At 47.4% G+C, this 22,830-nt stretch overlaps 1 protein-coding gene across 1 annotated transcript in view; it reads right to left on the reverse strand.

The window, feature by feature from the left end:
• Positions 1-5,621: 5,621 nt before the first annotated feature.
• Positions 5,622-22,830, reverse strand: part of LOC119459367 (trafficking protein particle complex subunit 9-like) — a gene marked incomplete at its 5' end in the record, with an annotated part of 439,675 nt that continues 422,466 nt past the window's right edge. The window contains one exon of the mRNA XM_049671685.1: positions 5,622-5,902. Coding sequence (XP_049527642.1) covers positions 5,729-5,902 — 174 coding nt within the window. The remainder of the gene's footprint in view (positions 5,903-22,830) is intronic.

Raw genomic sequence — 22,830 nt, forward strand, 5'->3', positions numbered from 1 at the left:
CTGGAAATTGTTCCAGTTGTATCCCAGCTGGAACCAGTTGCTACCCAGTTGCTTTCCAACTGGGACCAATTGGTGTGTAACTGGGACCAGTTGGTTTCCAGCTGGAACCAGTTCATCCCAGCTGATCCCAGTTGGATCCCAGTTGGAAATTTTCACCTGGGTACTGTCCCTAAACACCAATGCTTTGAAAAAATTAGCCCCGTTGCTTTGAACTGTACGGTTAAGGCCTTTACAGAAAATTATGAGGTGTTCAGCCGTTTCCTCTTCCTCTCCACACGCACCGCACAACGTGTCTATACCTTGGTACTTGACTCGGTGCATCTTAGTCCGCAATACTCCCGTCCTGGCTTCAAACAACAAAGAGCTTCCCCTAGAATTATCATAGATATTTTATTTCGCTATTTCTTGCTTGAAAGTTCTGTATGTTCCCAGTGCTGATTTCGTCTGCATCCCTGTTTTCCACAGACCCCTCTCTGTTTCTTTAACCTTTTTCTTAACCGCTGTTTCCTGGTTTGCACCCCTCCAGCAGTCCAAATTTTTGATTGACAATTTTCTGGTCAGCTTCCTCCATTTTGTGTGAACATTCCTCATGTACAAATAACTGAAAACTCTCCTTGCCCACCGCTTTTCTGCCATTTCTCTCAATCGTTCCTCAAATTCTATCTTGCTGCTGGCTTCCCTGCCCTCGAATGACGTCCATCCCATGTCACCCTGTACCCCCTGATTTGGTGTATTTCCGTGTGCTCCCAAAGCAAGCCTACGTACCCCTCGCTGCTTAACTTCCAACCTTGCTCGAACCTCTGATCTCATGCACAGGACCGCATTGCCGAAAGTCAAACTATATAGGGACCATCACCCCTTTCCAAATCCCCTCTCACCGCTTCATACCTATTGTAATTCCACAGTGCCCTATTTTTCATCGCAGCTGCATTTCTGCTACCTTTAGCCGTTACATATTTTTCATCTTCCGTTAGGTACTCAGCCCCATTGTTTATCCACACTCCAAGATATTTGTACTTTTCCAATACCTCCAGCGTAACCTCCTGTATGCTATGCTCGCTGCCCTGATTATCATTAAAAATCTTGACTGCCCATTTTTCTTTACTAAACTTCAAACCTAAGCTATCTCCCTCTTTACCACAGATGCCCATTAAACTCTGCAAGTCTTCCTTGCTGTCAGCCATAAGTACAATGTCATCCCGTACATCAGTCCTGCTAATGACTGTTTAATCCATTCTCCTTGCTTGAAAAAGGAAAGGTTGAAGCCAAGTCTGCTCCTCTCTAATTTTTTCTCTAATCTTTGTAAATACAGCATGAAAAACAGAGGTGACAGAGGGCACCCCTGCCTAAGCCCTTGCTGTATCTCTATAGGTTCAGATACCTTGTTTTTCCATTTTACAAGCACCTTGTTACTTTTATAGATATCTTTTAAAAGATTACTTACTCCATCTTCCACATCTAGAGTGCCCAGTATGTCCCACAAATCCTTTTGGATTACGCTGTCATAGGCTCCCTTGATATCCAGAAATGCGAGCCATAGGGGCCTGTGTTCCTTTTCTGCTATTTCAATACACTGCGTCAATGAGAACAAAGTATCTTCTAACCTTCATTGTTTCCGGAACCCATTTTGTAGTTCCCCCAGCACCTCCTCACTCTCCACCCATGCCTGCAGTCTGTCCTTTATAATCTGCATCACCACCCTGTAAACCACTGACGTCACTGTTATGGGACGGTAGTTGTTTATGTCGGCTTTGTCCCCCTTCCCCTTATATATCATGCTCATCCTGCTCAGTCTCCACCCGTCGGGGGCTTTACCGTCCATTATCATTTTGCTCACTGCCTCTCTTAATGCTTTCTTAGATTTTGGGCCCAATGTCTTGGTGCCGATTTATCTGTAGGTTGTGTGTGCTAGGGTCGCGGCTAGACCGTCTCGAGCAAGAGAAAGATAAGCTAGCTAAGCGGGTTGGAAAGCTTGAAAAGGAACTTAAAAGTGAGCAGAAACAGAGGGAGGAGGTAGAAGAAAAGCTAGTTAACGTAGAGATGCAGCTGAGGGCCACCATTCAGCAAAGCAGTGGTGAACCCATCGAGGCGAGCACCGTGAATGGAGCTGGCTCCGATGCGAGTGCAGCGACAGCCGAACCCGGAACAGTCAGTGATAGTCACGAGGGGGATACCACTGACCCAGCCGCGGAAGAGAACAAAGGCAAGGATAAGACAGGAGCGGAGGGCATTGTGACCTCGGGGGCAGCTTTCGGCGGTGAGGGGAAAAAAAAGCGTCGAGTAGTCTTTGTTGGGGATTCCAACATGCGTAGAGTAGAACCGGCGATAACAGAGAGGGTAGGTGCAGGCGAACGAGTCCAGGTTAGCGCGCTTCCGGGAAAGCCGATTAGGTGATAGCGAAGGCAAAGGAACGCATGTGGGACACAATGGAGGAGAGACACCTAGTGGTGATAATGGGCGGAGTGATTGATGTACTGCACGGACGAGGAGCAGGGATCACAAAGCAAATAGCCAAAGGGGTCACCGACCTGCGGAATGTTTCAAAGGAAGTGCAAATCGCGGTGTGCACGGTCGTGCCAGAGGTTGAAAGGCAGGGCTATGAAATTGAAAGGGCAATTCTTGCAGTAAACAGGGAAATTTGGACTCTAGCTAAAGCAATGAATTTTACGGTCATTGACATAAACCGAGAAGTGCACCGAGCAGGCCGCGAAGGCGCTTTTGTGGTTGACGGGATACATTTTAGCGAAAGGGTAGCAACACCGGTCGGACGTCGATTCGCAGCGCGAGCTGTAGCTTTTTTAGGCGGGTCCCAGGCAATCAGGAAGCAGGATTAAGTATTGAACGTAGCGAAACACCAGTAAAGGACAGAATTAGACGACCAGGAGTCAGGAAAAGACGCAGAAAGGATAGGAATAGAGAAGGTAAAATTTGCTACTTTAACATGCAGGGTGGTCGCAAGCAGGAAAAATGGCTGGAAATTCAAACACAGCTGAATGATGAAGCGATTAGCGTGTACGCCTTGACCGAAACGCATCTAAGAGATTTGGAGCAGCCGCCTGTTATTGACAATTTTGTATGGGAAGGGTGCAACAGAATGACAGGGTCAAGGAAAGGCGGAGGCGTAGGCGTACTAATTAGGCGAGGTCTGAAGTGGCAAAGGGTAAACGAGACATGTAAAGAGCATTTATGGATTAGTGGCACATGGCAAGGTAAAAAGACGTGGCTGGGAGTAGCTTACCTTTGGACAGGTAGTGATAGCAGAGAAAAAAATAAGGAATTGGTTTATTGCATTAGAAGCGATATTAATGAGTTCAGTAAATCGGGCCAGGTGATATTAGTGGGAGATATGAACGCACACACGGACGATTTAGACGGATAGTTGGGGCTCCGAGTGATTTTATATGGTCCCAGAATCTTTTTGGAGTGCCTTGCTCTCTTTTGTGAATGTTATGCACCCAACGTCCACTTGCGCATTTAATTTTCGCTTGCAAGAGCTCACTCGCCACCTTTTATTTTTTCGGTATGTATTCCATCTAAGGAGCACCTCTTCTTGTAATCCCAACCTTTTGGCTTCTCGATGAGCCCTAGATGCCTCTTTACGCTCTTCTATAGCTTGTTTCATTTCCTTGTTCCACCACTTACGTGGTTCCCTCTTTCCAATCCAACAATCGTTTTGCCGTGTCTGCCTTATTTCATGCTGCATAACGTCCACCAGTTCCTTATATTCCCAGACTGCTGTAGGAAAAGCCTCAATTTTCTTCTCTATGTTGTTTGCGATGTTATTTGCTCTATATTCATTTTTAAAAACTCTGAGGCTATATTGGTTCATGTTCTGCGTTGGTATCACGCCCAAGCTTTAATTCTAAACGTCTATGATCGCTTCCCATGCTATTTTTTCCATTTTCGTCTATTATCATTTGGTCTAGTTGTTCGTGTACACCATTTCTGAGACTAAAGCGTAGTCGATACATGACTGCCTGTTTCCGCATCGCCACGTTACCTGTCCATGACACTTACTCTCCCTGCTAACTACTATAAGGTTCTGTTCATCACACAGATCCAGCACTAAAAAAAAATGAGGAGCGGACTTGGCTTCAACCTTTCCTTTTTCAAGCAAGGAGAATGGATTAAACAGTCATTACCAGGACTGATGTACGCGGATGACATTGTACTTATGGCTGACAGCAAGGAAAACTTGCAGAGATTAATGGACATCTGTGGTAAAGAGGGAGATAGCTTAGGTTTGAAGTTTAGTAAAGAAAAATCGGCAGTCATGATTTTTAATGATAATCAGGGCAGCGAGCATAGGATACAGGAGGTTACGTTGGAGGTGGTGGATAAGTACAAATATCTTGGAGTGTGGATAAACAATGGGGCTGAGTACCTAACGGAACATGAAAAATATGTAACGGCTAAAGGTAGCGGAAATGCAGCTGTGATGAAAAATAGGGCACTGTGGAATTACAATAGGTACGAAGTGGCGAGAGGGATTAGGAAAGGGGTGATGGTCCCTAGTTTGACTTTCGGCAATGCGGTCCTGTGCATGAGATCAGAGGTTCGAGCAAGGTTGGAAGTTAAGCAGCGAGGGGTAGGTAGACTGGCTCTGGGAGCACACGGAAATACACCAAATCAGGGGGTACAGGGTGACATGGGATGGACGTCATTCGAGGGCAGGGAAGCCAGCAGCAAGATAGAATTTGAGGAACGATTGAGAGAAATGGCAGAAAAGCGGTGGGCAAGGAGAGTTTTCAGTTATTCGTACATGAGGAATGTTCACACAAAATGGAGGAAGCTGACCAGAAAATTGTCAATCAAAAATTTGGACTGCAGGAGGGGTGCAAACTAGGAAACAGCGGTTAAGAAAAAGGTTAAAGAAACAGAGAGGGGTCTGTGGAAAACAGGGATGCAGACGAAATCAGCACTGGGAACATACAGAACTTTCAAGCAAGAAATAGCGAAATAAAATATCTATGATAATTCTAGGGGAAGCTCTTTGTTGTTTGAAGCCAGAACGGGAGTATTGCGCACTAAGATGTACCGAGTCAAGTACCAAGGTATAGATAGACACGTTGTGCTGTGCGTGTGGAGAAGAGGAAACGGCTGAATACCTCATACTTTTCTGTAAAGGCCTTAACCGTACAGTTCAAAGCAACGGGGCTAATTTTTTCAAAGCATTTGGGTTTAGGGACAGTAAAGGCAAAACAGACTTTAAGCGGGTAGAAATAACCAAACGGAGGTTATCTGATTGGTGGATAAAATGAAGGCAGGGGTGAAATTTCACCCACCGCAAAGTACAAAATATGTTAGTAGTCATGGCTAGGTGGCGTATGCCACCGCCCGATTTAAAGGGTTCAGCCTCAACCATCCATCCATCCAGCTGCCCTGGAAGCGGAGGTTTCAGAAGGGGCGCGCGGCCAGTGTGTAAACACTATACATACGGAATGGTGCGCCATCTCATGATCCTTTTTGTAACACTCACCTTCGTCTTTTGTAGAAAATAAACTGTCTTCTGCCACCTACCTATGCGTATTCCTTTCCCAGACGGCGCCCGACCCCATACGTACCAACCGTGAAGAGTGTCCCGTGAAACGCTGCACTATAGACCGAAGACATGGACTCGGAAGAACCATAGGCAATGTTATATTTGTGCAAGAATGACAGACAGGCACAGGCGATGTCGAAGTAATTCACGACAGTCAGGAACACCGGTGCAACAACATAGGGCGCTTTATTGCTGCTGTGGCGCCACGGTGACTTCGATGGGCGGGCAGCACTTCCACACGCGCTCGTTGTCCCTGGACAGTTGCTCCTGTTGGGCACGGCAGCTGAGTTCCATCTTGTAGACGCCCTTCAGCAGGAAGACGATCGTGAACTCGTGCGCCTCACTAGCGCCAGGCTCCACCTGTGTGACACAGCAGACATGCATAAACGGCTTGTTTTACGAAAAATGCGTGACCGGCGGCAACACTCATTGACGTCATAAATTTTGGCAAAGTCTTCTCAATGATACTTATTTGTTCGTTGATAATATGTTGCAGTAGCGCTCGAAATGTGAAACATTGATAGCATTAGGAAAGTACCAGAAAACTGCACGGCTTAAGGGTCGTAGTTTTATCAGTCGTATGAATTGCAATCAATATTAGTTACACTAATTAAATTAACAAGCGGTGTCATGCAAGCACCTGCAAACATTAACAGATCTCACTCGATGACCGCTGACACTCGCTCTCACAACGCTGCCGTGATTAGGAGCGTAAGCAGGTGGCGAGCGAACGCTTCGTGCTGCCTCTCGCATCTCAGAAACTTGATTGCGCAACCTCCCGCACATGGACAGCGCACTTGAAGCCACCAGCATCTCGGCGCACTCGCTCTTGCACCCGCCGCAGACTGCCTCCAAGACAGGGCGCGACATGCGCAGCCACGGCCGGGCTAGAAGATTTATGGAGTGAAAATCTCAACATGGAGCATCTGGAGTGGACCAGTGAAGTAACGGGGAGAGCGCAGCATAAAAAACACACAGACGAATAAGACACCGCGCACCCGTTGAGCGCCGACTTAAAACTGAAATTTTTATTCATTTATTTATATAGAGAATACTGCCGGCCATCAGGAGGCCCTAGCAGGAGTGAGTAAATACATTCAACTAATACAAGTATACATACAATACAGATGGATCAATACAAAGACACCAAGTACTGTAACAACAACAACCAATAGGGTAGAAAGATTGATAACAAAAACAAACTAAAAGAGCGTTTATTGCAGCCAACCACTCTTTTAAGTGTGCGCAGTGCCATATCCTATTTCCGCACACCCAATCTGCCACGCCATATTTTTAGAGAATCTTATCTACTTTTATCATGCAACCATTTAACACATGCTTTGACATTACTTGCGCGCGCGCACACACATTTAAGTGCCAGAACCAAAACTTGGCAATAGTGCAAAAAAAAAAGAACACAACAACAACAAACACGATCAAATCCATTTGCAAGAACAGACACCAATATCAAGGTAACACCTCCCGTACCCGAGCTGATGAAACCAATACCCCAAGCAAAATTGGCCGAGGGCCAACCATCGCATCGGGTGGTGCTCGGCAGATCGCTGGGAGCCGATCATGTCGACTTGAAGAGCCTGGGCCGTAAAAAGGCCGACTTATCTTGCCGACCCAGTCGGCGCTGGCTTGGTCATGGATGCTGGCCCGGATGCGTATATAGGGCTGCATAATGCCGAGCACGAAAGTTTTGGCTGGCCAGAGACGTCGGCTTCACGCTGGCCTGACGCTGCTGGCCGATCATATAGGATGCCCCCGCCCACCGAATAGAAGTCGCCGCCTAGTCGACTTCCGACTTGGGGGCACGGGATTGGGGAGCGAAAGAATAAAGGAGGTCGCCTCAACCGTCTGTGGCAGTCGGTTCAGGCAGCATTCACGGGGAGGAACCGGCAACAGGTAGGCGCGTAGATGGTGGCTTTTCGGGGGAGCTTTTGGCGGGAAGAGACGTTTAGTGGCTGCTTGGTCGGCGCAGCTTCGCACGGTTTCTATGGCGCTGCACTTCTTGTTCGGGAAAAATTGACATTTCCAGCCTCCGGATTTCACCTCCTACGGACGTCCACATTTACTCGTAAGTTGCAGGTATTACCTTTTGTAGCGTTAATTTGGAAGGAGAGCGCGTAAGGCTGCGTTTCGTTGTTTTTTTTGATAGCTCGTCTGCCCTTTTCGATCTGTTGAAAGCGACATTATAATAGCGTGGCCAAAATGTCTTCTCTTGTGGTTTATGGAGCTGCACTCAACACAAGAGTTCACATGCCAAAGCTTGTCATGAAAGCGAATTAAGAGACTGGGTGCGTCGTGATATGCATGAAGCACAGATGTGTGCATGCAGTGCCCGTAACGTATACTATACATGGGGTCCCAACTATCTTGCACCAAGATTTTAAAATATGCAAATGCGACGTAGTTGGAGAGAACCGAGATAATGTTGTTTGCCGTCGCTTGAAGATACTCAGATTATTTTTTGCATTCTGTCTTATTACCTAATAAGTCTTAATAATGAAACTTACAAAATATTATAAACGTGTCAACGAGAAAATTGTAGAGAGACATGAAAATCCCGATACAGCTTTCTGTTGCAATTATACGTGCTACATAAAAGTGTTTTCCGAGTGTTAAAGAAGCCTGCGAATACACGCAAAGTGCCTCGAGCGGCGAGTTGCGCGGCAATTTTGCGTGTACAGTCTGTTTCACACTTAGGGGAAATCTCGGAGCGCATTTCATCGCGATGCTCCGAGCGCTGGAGTCAGGTGCCGGAAGTAGCTCGCGCAGGCGCAGACGGTCGAGGCGCGTTATCTTGAACCGCGTCGACTGCTACGGCGGCGCGCGCTAGCCGCATCGTCGGGAAGCCTGCTACTGTCAAGTGCAGTTCATCGATACTGCGGGCACTGAGCCGATAATGTTAACATGAGGCTGCAATGCCCGCCCAAGCCCACAGCAATTCCTGATAACTATAAATAGCCTAAATTATTATAATTTGGCAAAGAGCGTCACTGGATCAAATGTGCCTGAAGATGTGATCAACTCGCTTCTGTCAGTTAAGGACTAGACAGCAGGTTGCCAAAAACAGCAGCAAGTTATTGACATGCTCATCAACATGGGTGATCTGGACGGAGCAGAGGCCGCACTTGAGACTAAAGGAGACATGACAACGCATTCCTATAATACTCAAAGGAGCGATTCAACGTTGACTAACTACGTTGCAGGATACGTTGCTCGGAAATGCATCTTGAAAACCAAGTGCCATGTGTGCATGGACCAGCTACTCTTGCCTGCTCCTGACGCAAACGTTTAAACGCTTCCAACTGCACAAGCACATGTGGTTTTGGTAGCTTGCTGTACCCCTCTCTGAGCCTCTTCAAGTTTATTAGTGAGCTTGAGGACATCTTCACGGGACGTTTCAGCACTGCAGAGCTGCAGCATGACAGCATTATGGATGTGCTGGCCCTTGTGAGCAAAAAGGGCCTGAATCAAATTGGATGCGATCAACACTGCAAGGAGCTTTCTTTAAATTTAATCACATTTTATCTAGTAACGAGGCTGCATTTTTTTGTCAAGGGCATTAACAAGTCTCGTGACTATGCACGTAGAAAAGCACAGCAGCATTTAAAAATGAGTCGTATGTAGAAAACCTGCGCTGCAGGATTATGTAGGGGAACACTGGGCGTGCAGTATTTGTAAATAAAATGTGTTACGTTCCTTCCTGTGCATTCGTGTTTTTGGGGCATTGCTGCTTTTAAGACTGGGTAGCAGTGCACAAAGTTCGCATACACCGTGGGCATCGCATGTGAAATGATTATTGGATACGTGAATTGGAAGCGCAATACTAATAGAAAACACTTGCCCTGGCTTTACTATAAATCGCACGCTTCTGTAACTGAGCTGCGCTAACGACGCGAACGAAAGCGTACGCAGGTGATCGCGGCACGCGTTGCAGAGCAAGATTACTGCACGTTACTTGCTCTTATGTAAATAATCGTGAGGACATTGGGCGCAGGAACTAGTGCCTTATACACGATCACGGGTGTAAGCGTTGGGCGTGGGAGGGGGGAATTAAAGTGAATTTTACGGGATATTTTTTTTCGCTCAGAAGCAACGATCGATTTCACACCGCGCGAGCACTAGCGAAATTTCTGTGCGCGCCGACTATGCGCTGCGCGGCAGGCTGCAAGCGAACGGAGCAGAGCGGCGAAGTGCTGTTGACTGCAGCGCCACCGCCAACATTCCACACGCGGAGGCCCTCTCCACGACAGCCAGTCGCGCCACTCAAAAGTTCTAGTAAACTCTACCGACGGTGAACCGACCTTCAGAGCCGTAGAACGTCTGCCGCGCGAGAGGTGTCCAAAGTATACGGCATTTCGGCCGGCGCACCGCCCGCTGCACGATCAACGGGCCTAATCGACGACGCGCGAAGCTGCGCGTCTCCCTCCGAACTGTACTTGGGAAGCCTCGACCAGGCCCGGCGCGCCGCAATAGCCAGTGGGGCCCTGGAAGAGGGGCTCCACCCACAACAGCCAAGCACGATCTTTATTATTGCGATAGCAATTATATGGACATTTCAACCGGATTTCTGCCGTGAGGTTTCGTATAGATTCCAAGGGCGATAAAATCGTCGCCGCGCGCCGTATGCGCGAGCGAAAGCGCGTGGGGGACGTGCGCGATCACGGAGAGCGAACGCACGGTGGAAAGCTAACGCGACTGTCACGCAAAAGGCCGTGGGGGTATGGGAGGGAGGGAGGCGGGGCGGCGCTGTGCTCCGGCACCAAAGGCGTATCTTGCTACTCAATCTCCCACGCGAAAGCAAGAAACGGGAAGAGGGGGGGGGGGGCAGCTTCTCCTCTGCCAACAACTTCTCTGCCCTTTGCCCGGCGGTGCCGGTCGCCCGCACTGTCTCTTATCTCCACACGGCTCTGACCTTTGTATGCGCTGTGCATTCGCCGCTCAGTTTCCGTTGAAGCGATAGACCGCGCGAACCTGCGCTTGCTGCCAGCGTTTTGACAGTCGTTGGCTGCGGTCATTCAGTGTGATCTATTCATGCTTGCTTGTGCGCGCTGACACCACGATTGTTAATTCAGTTAGTAAGCGAATGTGTCCAAGTTTATGCAGCCGATAAAACCACTATCCCTACTCCGAATAGCTCTCTACTAATTTGCTATCGCAAGCAATGCTTCGCCTTTCGGGCGAAACTGCGACATTTTTTTCAATAAAGTTGTTTCTCTCTCTCTCTCCGCCGCCAGCGACGAAAACATAAGCTCCAGCTTCTGTTCCAAGCAAAATCATTTCCGCTAGATAAAGCGATGCATAAATTGTACATTTTATGAAAAAAGTGGTCGCAGTTTCACCTGAAAGGCGAAGCATCAATTGCGATAGCAAATTTGTAGAGAGCTATACGGAGTAATGATATTAGCTTTATCAGCTGTATAAACTTAGACATGCAGCAGCATCGGCAACACGCAGAACTGTTGTCGACGCCATCGGCGTTTTGCCCGCGTTCGCTCAAAATGCGTGCGGCGTTGGTGACTGTTGCCGGAGCCTGTGATATAAATAGGCACTTGGTGCCGCAGCTAAACGTCGCCTCCCTTCCCTCCCCCTCCCCACGGCTTCTCGCGCGTCGGAAGAAGGTGCGTTTGCTCTACATATATGGTGATTGTAAAGGAGAAAAGAGACGCCTACTTCTGCAGCCCTTAAGCGAGCACGGCGCAGAACGCGCGTTTGTTCTCCGCCGTGCGTTCACTCCCCGTGAAAGACGCGCCCCTCGCGCCCTTTCACTCGCACATACAGCGTTCGGCGCGCGGCGACGATTTCTTCTCCAAATGACGTCATACGGAACCTCACGGCGACGGCGACGGCGACGCCGACGGCAGAAATCTGCTTTTGAGTGTCCATATAATTGCTATCGCAATAAAACAATATCCGCTGTTAAACGTTTAACGTGAACGAGAGCTCCGATACTTGTCGAGCTCAGCTGCAGCGCACGGCTACCGACGGGAAACGAACGGCTCGGCTGTGCTCGCATCGCAGCGGACGGCGCTCCTAATATCAGCGTATTTTTCTTCTTTGTGTACAATTATTGCGAAGAGCGACAACAACGATAAGAAAATATTGCGGCTTGTGAGCGTTGGTAATTCATTCCAAAGCGCCATCCGCTTTAGATTTGAAGTGAACCGGAAAAGGCCTAGCCACGATATCGGCGCCGTCGAGCGATCAGCAGAGGTGACGCTGCCGCACAAATGAGCTCGGTCTCATCCTGTCTACAGCAAGGAAATCTCACCGTTCGCGAGCAAAACCGCTGTCGAACGGCGGCCCGCGAATGGCAAACGGCGTGCGGCGAGTTACCGTGCCGGTAACGTGGACGGGCTTTAGCCGCGACTCAGCGCTTCTCGGCTACCCGCTGTTGCTTCAGTGCCGGCCCGCGCTCATGCGAAGCGTGCCGCTATGGACCCTGTGTCGCGCACGTCTAGAAAGGCCAACACTGTTGCACTCTGTTCGCGCAGCTAATCAGACTGCTAAGCACGACTGTGTTGGAACGCGAGCGATTTGGCACTTACGTCGCGGACTGTAATTACCGATTCGCAAGGGCGCACAAGCGAGCAACACGACATGGAAGAGCAGGGAGCGCGCGTACCTGCTAGCAGAAAAACCGAAGTCGTGAAGTCGTAGGTTCTTGTTCGACCAATGGGCATCGTCACCGACGCTGCATGACATCACCAGATTCACCCTGCTGACATCGTGACGACCGCTGGGGATACCGGAAAGGCCAGGAGAGGAGGACAGCATTGTTTTTTTCCTTTTGTGACGCGCCTGCGGCGCGTAGCGCCGCAGCGTTTGCATCGTTGATCGTGACGGCATTCTGAACTCGATGGGCGTGTTTACTTGAAATGTTCAAAAATATCTGAGGTAGTTTAGGGGCCCTTTAAATAATTGCAACCTCTGCAAGGGCAAATGATAAGGCAGCAAAGTAGCCGAAGTTTCAACGTTGCGCTAAAGCCACGAAACACAAAACCTCTTAAAAACGTCTTGAAATGGTTACAAACGGCTATAGACGTCTTGGTCTACGACAAGACTGCAAAAAGAATTTCTTCTAAACATAGCCTAAGCGCCTAAAATATACTAGTATATGTTCTATCCACGGTAACAACTCACTACTACTGTTTAGTCTATTTTGTTAAACGCATTCATAGTGTCTAGCTCAATAACTTTTTTAGATGTTTTTGTCTAAAAGTGCATAAAATGCCAAACGGAATGTTATTTTTAAAAGACGCCACAGATAAACCAACTCATAAGAAGTAACATAACAAGCTGGCTTCATTGTTGAATAATTTCACACCGGAACCTCTACAATCAAAGGTTTATTATCGTTTGCAACCCAGCGAGCACACACGACGCCTGGAAACCATTATTCCACGCTCGCGCAGTATGCCGGGGCTGACAGCAGGAGCGAAACGCCGGTGTCAAATAGGAAGCCTACATGCAACGCCGTTTTAGGGTGGTGACAACACCAAGATTTTGACCGCTATTTACCGCCAAATTTGGTGGGTAGCCATTTTGGTCCCCAGTCTTTCTGCCTTTTTTTTTTGTCACGCTCTGATATACTCATGTCGGCACGCGATCTATTAAATTTCTTTAATTTAGTTTTGCGCCAATGCGCACAAGAAACCTGCATACATCTTTAATATACTAGTTGCATTTTCCTTTTATTTTAACACACCAAACTTCCTCTTTTATTGCACGTCGTGCGACACATATAAAGCAAGAAGTTAAAAGGCACGATGGCGTGCTCGTGGTAGCATTATCTCACGCCAAGAACGTGAACTGTATTAAGCATTGTCATTTCCTTCCAGTTGTACATAATATAAAAAGGATGCTTTTAGAAGTGTGCTGTAATAAAGACGGGGATCGCCGATAACTAGTTGACATTAAGTGGAAGAAATGGAACTGGGCAGGCCATGTAATGCGTAGGATGGATAACGGGTGGACCATTAGGGTTACAGAATGAATACCAAGAGAAGGGAAGCGCAGTCGAGGTTGGCAGAAAACCAGATGGGATGATGAAGTTAGGAAATTTGCAGGTGCAAGTTGGAATACGCTAGCGCAAGACAGGGGTAATTGGAGATCGCAGGGAGAGGCCTTCGTCCTGCAGTGGACATAAAATATAGGCTGCTGCTGACGATGTAATAAAGACTGTCCTTACTAGCCTGTTTAACTAAAATGTAGACGTGTCGTGTACAGTGCTCAGACGCGCCATTTGTCTCTGGCTGCTGAGGGCAAAGTTAATTCATTTCACGTCACCAAGGGTTGCGCGAAATGTGGTCTGTCGGCTGGTCTTTCGCCATTTTGTGCCCCAGATTTAGGCCAATCTGGGGCACAAATGTGCCACCGATTGGCCACAGGCCAATTTAGTTGGCGGCGGCGAGTGCCCTTACAAAGGCTGTCACCACCCTAAAACGGCGTTGCATGTAGGCTCCCTAGTGTCAAAGTGATCGCATCACGGTGGCTGTGATCGCAGCGGTGTCACAGAGCAGCCAGCGCGGTTCGATCACTTCGGTGCAACGCTTCTAGATGAGCTTCTGTTTGCAAGCCCCGCCCAAGCCGCGCGCGAGAATGTGTCACCTTTCCGTCTCCTCTCGCGCCGTGGTGCTGCCGTCGCTGTCGGCCCGAAAACCGTGTTCTCCAGGCTCAACGACCGCTTGCTCTGAATGCATTTGCTTTGCAACGTGTGAATTCATATTTTAATTGCGATAGCAATTATATAGTGCGACAAACGATAGTGCGACAAACGAAAAATTAACTAAAGCCCGAACAGCATACGTGTACGATTTTCAACGAGCTGATGACGCATCAATTCTGGATGCTCTGGAAATAGGTTTCGACATGCTTCCACGGGAAAAAGATGTAAATAAATTGTGGGAGCACTTTAAGTCCCTGGTATCACATTGTTTATCTCGGTTTGTTCCCAGGAAAGTTAAGCGAATAGAAAGGGCCAACCCGTGGGTAACCCGCAATATTATTCATTTAAAGCGCCGACTGCGACGTGCTCGAAAAAAAGTTCCAAAGATAGCGGCAACGATTTCGGCGCTTGGCACCCAGATACAAAGAGAGCTGAAAGATGCCCGAACTCGTTTCTTTTCGTCTACGCTGACTGATTACATGGCTCATAACCCGAAAAAATTCTGGAGGTACTTATCTTCTTCAAAGCCAACGATACATGGTGTTTTAGTCAATGAAACCGTCTGTAGCGAACCGGTGAGAATGGCTGAGGCTTTTAACAACTACTTTGTCACTGTGTTTTCCTCTAAGAAAGAATATCTGGTAGAAGAAGCTGGGGTAAATGAAGAACGTAGTAGTGACTTCATTATTTCTAAAGACGGAATCGTAGCACTACTTCTAAATCTAGATGTGAGGAAAAGTTCTGGTCCCGATAAAATACCGAATGCGTTTCTGAAACGTTATTGTGAATGGGTTTCTAATTTTTTAGTAGAAATATTCACTGCTTCCCTCGAAATGGGTGCCTTGCCAGATGACTGGTTAGTTGCCCGCGTTGTTCCGATCTTCAAAGCTGGAGACAAGCTAAAATTAAGTAATTATCGTCCCATCTCGATAACATGCACCGTATGCAAACTACTTGAACATGTAATTAACAAATATCTGGCTCAGTATGCCGAAGACAATTTATTCTATGCTAAACAACATGGTTTCCGAAGGCGCTTATCAACCGTTACGCAGCTTTTTGAAACAATTCAGTATTTTGCAGATACTATAAACCAGAAAGAGCAAGTTGACGTTATTGCTCTAGATTTCTCAAAAGCGTTTGATAAAGTCTGCCACGTAAAACTTATTCAAAAACTGAAAACATACGGTATAAATCCCATGGTGGTAAAGTGGATTGAGGCGTACTTGTGTAACAGACGGCAGTTTGTGGAAATAGCTGATGAGTACTCAGCTTCATTGCCTGTCACCTCTGGGGTGCCCCAAGGATCTGTAATAGGACCCCTGCTATTTTTGCTTTACATCAACGATATTGCTAAAGATGTGGACCCACTAATTGAGGTTCGCCTTTTCGCGGACGATTGTCTGTTGTTTTGTCGAGTGAGGAGCGTCCACGACCAATCCCTGCTAAATGATTCCCTAAACGTAATTTCTAATTGGTGTGCAGCATACGACATGGAAATTAACTTTGATAAATCGGTCTGCATGAGCGTTACAGCGAAAAAATCCCCATTGCAATTTAATTACAAAATTGGACTTAAGGAAATTCGACGAACCTTGAAGATGAAATATCTGGGTGTTACCATCACACATAATTTAAGCTGGAACGAACATGTTGCTAACATTTGTGGATCAGCACAGCGAAAGCTGGGAATGCTTCGGCGGAAATTAAAGCAAGCGTCCCCTGACGTAAAGCTGAAGGCTTACACTACGATTGTTCGACCTACCCTGGAGTACGCGAGTATAGTGTGGGACCCGTATCGACGAACTCTAATAAATCAGATCGAGCGTATACAGCGTCTTGCTGTGCGCTTTATTTTTTCTAAGTACGAGAGAACTGAATCTGTTACCGCATTGATTGATAAGGCAAACCTTCCAGATTTAGCTTCACGAAGGAAAATAGCCAGGCTAAAATTTTTTTATCAATTGTACAATGGCATGTTAAACCTAAATCCCGGACTCTAGTTGCGGCCTCCTGGCAGAGTGTCACCTCGGTCCTGTCACCCATACGTTGTTAGACCTTATGTGCCTAGAGTCGATGTTTACAAACATTCGTTTCTGGTCAGAACTATAGAAGAGTGGAACCAACTTAACTCAGAAATATTTGATGGTATGAATTCGCTTGCGAATTTTGAAAGAAACCTAGAATCATTATATGTTTAAATTCAATGTTTTTTGGCATTGTACTGCGATATTTCTGCTGCTGTTTTGTTTATGCTATTGTATGGTGTTTATACATTTTTACTTTCAGTTTTCATTGTGTTGCTTGTATTACACTGTTTGTATATTCGCTCTTAGTATTGTGAATTATCCCACCCTGTAACAGCCCGAAAGGGCTCACAGTATTGAAAATAAAATAAATAAATAAATAAATAGACACTCAAAGCGGATTTCTGCCGTCGGCGTCGCCGTGAGGTTCCGTATGACGTGAAAGGCGATGAAATCCTCGCCGTGCGCCGTATGCTGTACGTGCGAGTGAAAGCGCGCAAGGGACACGCTCTTTCACTTGGAAAGTCGGGGCGACCGTGCGGCGAGCGCCACGCGCCACGCTCCGCCACGCAGTTTTCAAACTGAAGCAGGGGCGTAGCCAGACATTTTTTTTTCTGGAGGGGGGGGGTTCACCGGCCCGACACGGGGGGGGGGGGGGGGGAGGCAAGCTTCTGCTTTCCTCTACGTCATGTGATTGATAATAAATATCGCCAGTTTAAGCAGACTCTATACATGTATATCAAGGACATGGGACCGCCCCCCCCCCCTCCTCGCGTGTGCGTTTGCTTGTGAAGAAATTAAGTAAAAAGTAAAGTAAGCTCAGTAAACACAGTAAGTACGACAGGTACAGTGGGCGTTTGAAGCAACGGTCTCTCATCGTGCCACTGAATGGACCAGTCTTCGAAAACGCATCATTGAGACGACCCGTGCGATCGGAGAAGACATCATTAATTGTTAATTTCCGTTAAGCGTAGATGGCGTCGTCCTCATCGGGGCGAAGTGCGTTTCACAAGTCAAGGACAGCTATAAGCGTGAAAATGCACGTGTGACCAGGCTATACCTACTCTCATAGCAATAGCTTCTTCGCTGCGTCTTGCGCTAGAAAATTTAAATACGCGCAAAAACGGGTAAGGCTTTTTTTTTTCGAAGCTTTTGTCGCCCTGTTCCCTCAAACGAGAGGGTTGCATTTCCTGCGGCAAGTGCATGGGCCGCTGTGTTTCCGCTGTGTGCGAGCGTGCAGCCGTCATTTGCCTTTACGTCGACAGATTCAGAATTGTACAGCATATTTCACCGCACAGCATAGATGTGGCATGTGTACGCATTTTAAGTAGTGCGTGCAACTCATTCCTGCTTTACTTACGCCGGTGCAAACAGGAAGCGGCCTTGTATCTCACAGAATCTCGACTGATTGGTGTACTAGTGATGCAGGAATGAACTCCGATCTTGTTCAGTGCATAGTGCACATAATCAATTTCTCAGGACGCGTGAACTCTGACGAGAACTGTCAGCGCCTGCAACAAGTTTACTTACGCTGTACTGCGCACAGCAGTAATTCATGCTTGTCGGCTGTCTGTTTCGTGCATTCTGTTGGGAGTCGGTGGAATTTCACTGCTGTCATCAACCCCTTCGTGTGTACATTGCTGGTTTGGGATTCCACAACAAAACAGCAACTACCAGCCTTCCGTAATTGCTGGTTTGGGATTCAACAACACAACAGTAATTACCAGTCTTCCGTAGGGGCGCAATCGCAGACTAAGCCTACGCAGACTAAGCGCAGACTAAGATCCTGCGCGAGCGCGGCCTAACCGGCACATGCAGAGAAGCGGCAGAAATGTATACCGGAGATTTCGACCACCTGGGGTCTTTAACGTGCACCTAAATATAAGTAAATGGGCCTCGAGCGTTTTCGCCATCATCTAAAATGCGGCTGCCGCATTTGTTGCTTCAGAATGCGGCCGCCACATTCTCGCCCAAAACTTCACTGAGTGTCAAAGCCTTGACAAACACCGTGACAGTTTTTTCCATATGCAGACATGATTCGCTGTAAATTACCAACCCAAACGGAAGCGCCCAGGAATGAAATTGTGATAGTAGCACCGGTTTCATGAATTATGTCAGGGCGAAGCGACGAGAACAAAGGGTGGGTACATGGGGGGGGGGGTGTTGAACCCCCCCCCTGGCCACGCCCCTGAACTGAGGGTAATCTTATTGACCCTTTTCGCGGCGATCCCGTGGGCGCTGCCATGTTTGATCACGTGGTGATGCGTCCATTGGTTGCCTCAACTGCCTCCGTTGCCTCCTTGTTTACAATGGAAGTGTATGACGCCGGCGCGGCTTAGAAAACCTCTCTTTTCGGAGATATCGTAGATGGCGACTAGGTGGACGACACGAAGCTTTGATCACAGCTTCAGAGAACATGCAAAAGCGCTTTCGGAGCTGATTAAGCTATGTCAAAACGGGGCAAGCAGCGTATATGGTGCTTGTTCTAAAAGCGGGGCTAAATATGTATGCCAAGCTATCCAAACATTCCGCTCATGAATTCAGTCAGGATTAGTGTGTTTTGCTCTTTGTTCTTTATTCGGCAAATATTTTGAATCAGTGGCTTGTCAATTTCTGACTCAGTGAAGTTCCTCAGTGCGGCAACTATCTGATTATTTTCTGCCTAATCGCTCGCGGGTGTGCTCAGTTCCGATAGATTTGTTCTTGCTGCGCACAAGGCTTGAAACGTAGCTATTTTGTACATTGTAATACTTTGTAGCAAATATATATTACAGCTAGTAACTCGATTACCCTTGTGGAGCATCACGAAACATTCAGCTTCGGCCATTCGTGCGCCATCGGTGTAGTCCGTCATTCCTTGTGCTTATACAGTGCGCATATATTCAAGTGTGCGCCAATTCACTTATTCTTGATACGTCGGTGATAGAGTGGGCGTAAGCTTTCCTGCCATTTGGGACAGATGTGTATAGATAACGTGCGCGACACTTACTATGACAGGAAGCGGCGCTACTCTCTTTGTCTTTGTTTGACGAGTGGTACTCACTCTTGCCGACGTTCTGGGGATGAAGCCCTTTCATTGAAGGTTAGCGATACAAGGCTGGCGGATGAGCAAATTTCTGTATCCTCGAGGAAAGCCGTATATCACGAAGTGCCGGTAACACGTTCGGACAGTTGCAGCAGCGGTCCGCGAACTTGGCCACACAGATTCATTCTATTCCTTAACATGCCAGTCACTATTTTTCCAGCCAACTACTGCACACGTCTTCAATCCACATGATTCAGTCAAGCATGATTGGAGCACAGTGTGTTAGCGAAAACTCAGTTGCATTTCCGACAGCTGATCGCACAGAAGCAAGGTAGAAGCAGTAATGGTTTCGTATTCGTGCGCGGTCGCTGAGGAGAGGTATGGCGCGCCGCCGTGAGCGCCATCTCGTTTCTCTAAAGCAAACTGCTCTGCGAAAAGGGTCAATAGTAACGTTTCATTGGCGGTCGTCAAGTAGACAGGCTCTAAATTTGTCAGGCATCCCATTCCGTGCTGGAAACACTGGGAGGCAGAAAGGCAGGAAGTTTGAAAAAACGATCGCTGGCGTACGCATTGTCTAGTTCGTGGGTTCGTACATTGTGCTAGTTATGTGCCGCTCTAAGCTGTTCTATACATTTATTTGATATCAGCTGGAGTCATTTAGCTGTGCCCATGCTGTTTGCCATGTATTTTGCATAAGTGCTTTGTGACATCGGCTGTATTGTGTGTTTTTGCCAACGGTTTACTACCACAATGGCGGGATCTGCGTTCGCCGCCTTCGCTCTCGATGCGCCTTTGTACGTCGCATGTTTGGATAGCACTTTTTTCCGGTAAGTGAAATACTTTGCACTTTGTTTCTCGTCAACAATGTCTGAATTTTTTTTTTTTTTTGGTGTTAACCGCAACAATTATTGATGGTTGGGCTCATCTGCCTTGCCGGTTATTGTCAGCTTTATTTTTAGGGCACGGATATTGTGCCGGCAGCCGGCATTGTACCAGTTCCGGATATTTTGCCGGCAGCCGGCATCCTACCAGTTTCGGATATTTTGCTGGCAGCCGGCATTTTACCATTTCCGGATAATGTGCCGGCAGCCGGCACTTTATTACCAGTTGATACTCTGCCGGCGCTTCAACACTGTCTATAACTTTGGGACGGATGTTACGCCGGCAGTCCTTAATTTAACATATCTCTAGCCGAGCTGTGCGCACTACGCCACCGCAGTTCGTGTTTCATGGAGCTGCACAAAGGCATTGCACTACGACTGTGAGGTCGTCTCGTGTTTAATAATATTTTTCTTTGAAATACTGCTGCTGCATTAGTAATATTTCGCCTTCATTTGCACTTATTGGTCAAAGGCGCTGTAAATTTGTTTCCAAACTTCTACACCAACCGTGAGCAAAAGTATACAGACCACAGGGTCGCCGAAAAAACTGAATTTCTTCGTAATTAACAAGCATAAACTGGAATTGACGAGTACACTAAAAAGTTCGCAATGCCAAGTTTGGACTGCAGTCGTCAATTTCAAGTTGTGTTCACAGGTAGGGAGAAAAAATCGGCTTTATCGCATAACTCCTGGTCCGTATACTTTTGTTTACTCGCGTACATGTAGGCGACGGGCGCGTTGGCCCTGGTAGAACAACGGTGACAAACATTATGTTAAGTGCGCCCCAGTGCACGGACTTATCACCGACAAAAAACTGCCGCTTTGCCATTACGGACTCTACATCGACTGCTGTGATGCAGTTCGGGCGCAAAGTTAAGCAAGTCCCCAGATTTTTCTTGCAACTGATGCATGCGCACAGATGGACAGCTAGCTGCCAGCTGAAATGCAGCCTTTACTGAGGATATACTTTTTTTTATGTTGTTCAACTTTTGCAGAATTCTACTGGGAATGCTGGTTTACAAACTTGAGCAAATCATTCTAAGGCAAAAAAAAAAAAATGTAAAATTAAACTGCGCAACAGGCAGGTGCATGCATTCATAAGACAACAGGACACATCTGAGATGCATTTAAATAGGCAGGAACAGTACTTTGTTATTGCGAAAGCAATTACATGGACACTACAAAGCAGATTTCTGCTGTGGGCGTCACCGTCGTCGTCGCCGTGAGGTTTATTTATTTATTTATTTATTGATACCTCAAATGCCCCTGGTATGGGGTATTACATGAGGGGTGGGTTACATTTGTACGAGTTCTTCGATGAATGACTTGAAGTGGCACGAGTCGGAGTGGTGCGCAGCGTCGGTGGGCAGATGATTCCAGTCATTCGCTGTTCAAATGAAAAATGAGTTGAGGTGCGCAGTAGTGCGCGCAGGTGGTGGGTATACAGCTTTAGAGTGACTGTTGCGGAGCGAAAGGCGATGAGCAGGTACGATAATCGAGTGAGCAAGAGACGAGTGATAAAACTTGTGGTAGAGGGACAGGCGCGCTATTTTTCTGCGTGACACAAGACTGGGAAGATTAGCCGTATGTTTTAGATAAGTGACGCTAGAATAGTATGAATAATCTGAGAAGACAAATCTAATAGCACGGCTTTGAACAGACTCAAGAGATTTCTGTAGGTTAATCTGGTACGGGTCCCAAACTGCGCATGCGTATTCCAGCTTGGGACGAATGAACGTTTGGTACCTTAGCAATTTTACGTGAGGTCTTCTTTCTCGAATGGCCGCTCTGACTCCACAGATGACACCGTACGAAACTCCAAAATGCAATACGTATGTCCTACCTCAATGTAAAAGTATACACACAGTTTCACCATGCTAGGTTCCGTATGATGTCAACGGCGATGTAATCGTCGCCGCGCTCCGGACGCTGTATGTGCAAGTGAAAGGGCGCGAGGGACGCGCTTTCACGGGGAGCAAACGCACGTCGGAGAGCAAACGCGCGTTCTGGGCCGTGTTCCCTGAAAGGCTGCAGAATTAAGCGTCTCTTTCCTCCTTTCCATATATAGAGAACAAACGCAAACTTTTCCGTCGCGCGAAAGGCTGTGGAGGGACGGGAGGGAGGGAGGGGAGGCGACGTTTAGCTGCGGCACCAAATACGTATTTATATAAAAACGCTGCGCGCGTTCGGTGCGAACGCAGGCAAAACGCCGACGGCGTCGACAACAGTTCTGCACGTTGCTGGTGCTGCTGCATGTCCAAGTTTATACAGCTGATAAAACTACTATCCTTACTCTGTATAGCTCTCTACTAATTTGCTATCGCAATTGGTGCTTCGCCTTTCGGGTGAAACTGCGACAAATTTTAAACATAAGATTGTCGGAGTACTTGTGTAGAATGCTTACACAAGCCATGTTTCATGGTGCATCCAAGAGTTATTTACACCCAGGACATTGCCATAATTTCTTCTTTGGCTGCCTCTTCATTGACACACATGGCAAGTGGAACCAAGCAAGGCACCAGTCACACAAGATTGAGTCGAACTCATCCAAATCATTGTGACATGCTTCGCACTGCCACTGATGAGCCAACCTTTTTATGCTCACTGTGTTAGCCACAGCAAGCCATGCATCATTTGTGAAGTAACTTCGGGCAATATTTATATCTACAGTCTCA

The sequence above is a fragment of the Dermacentor silvarum genome, chromosome 7, assembly GCF_013339745.2.
Source record: "Dermacentor silvarum isolate Dsil-2018 chromosome 7, BIME_Dsil_1.4, whole genome shotgun sequence".
Taxonomy (NCBI): Eukaryota; Metazoa; Arthropoda; class Arachnida; order Ixodida; family Ixodidae; genus Dermacentor; species Dermacentor silvarum.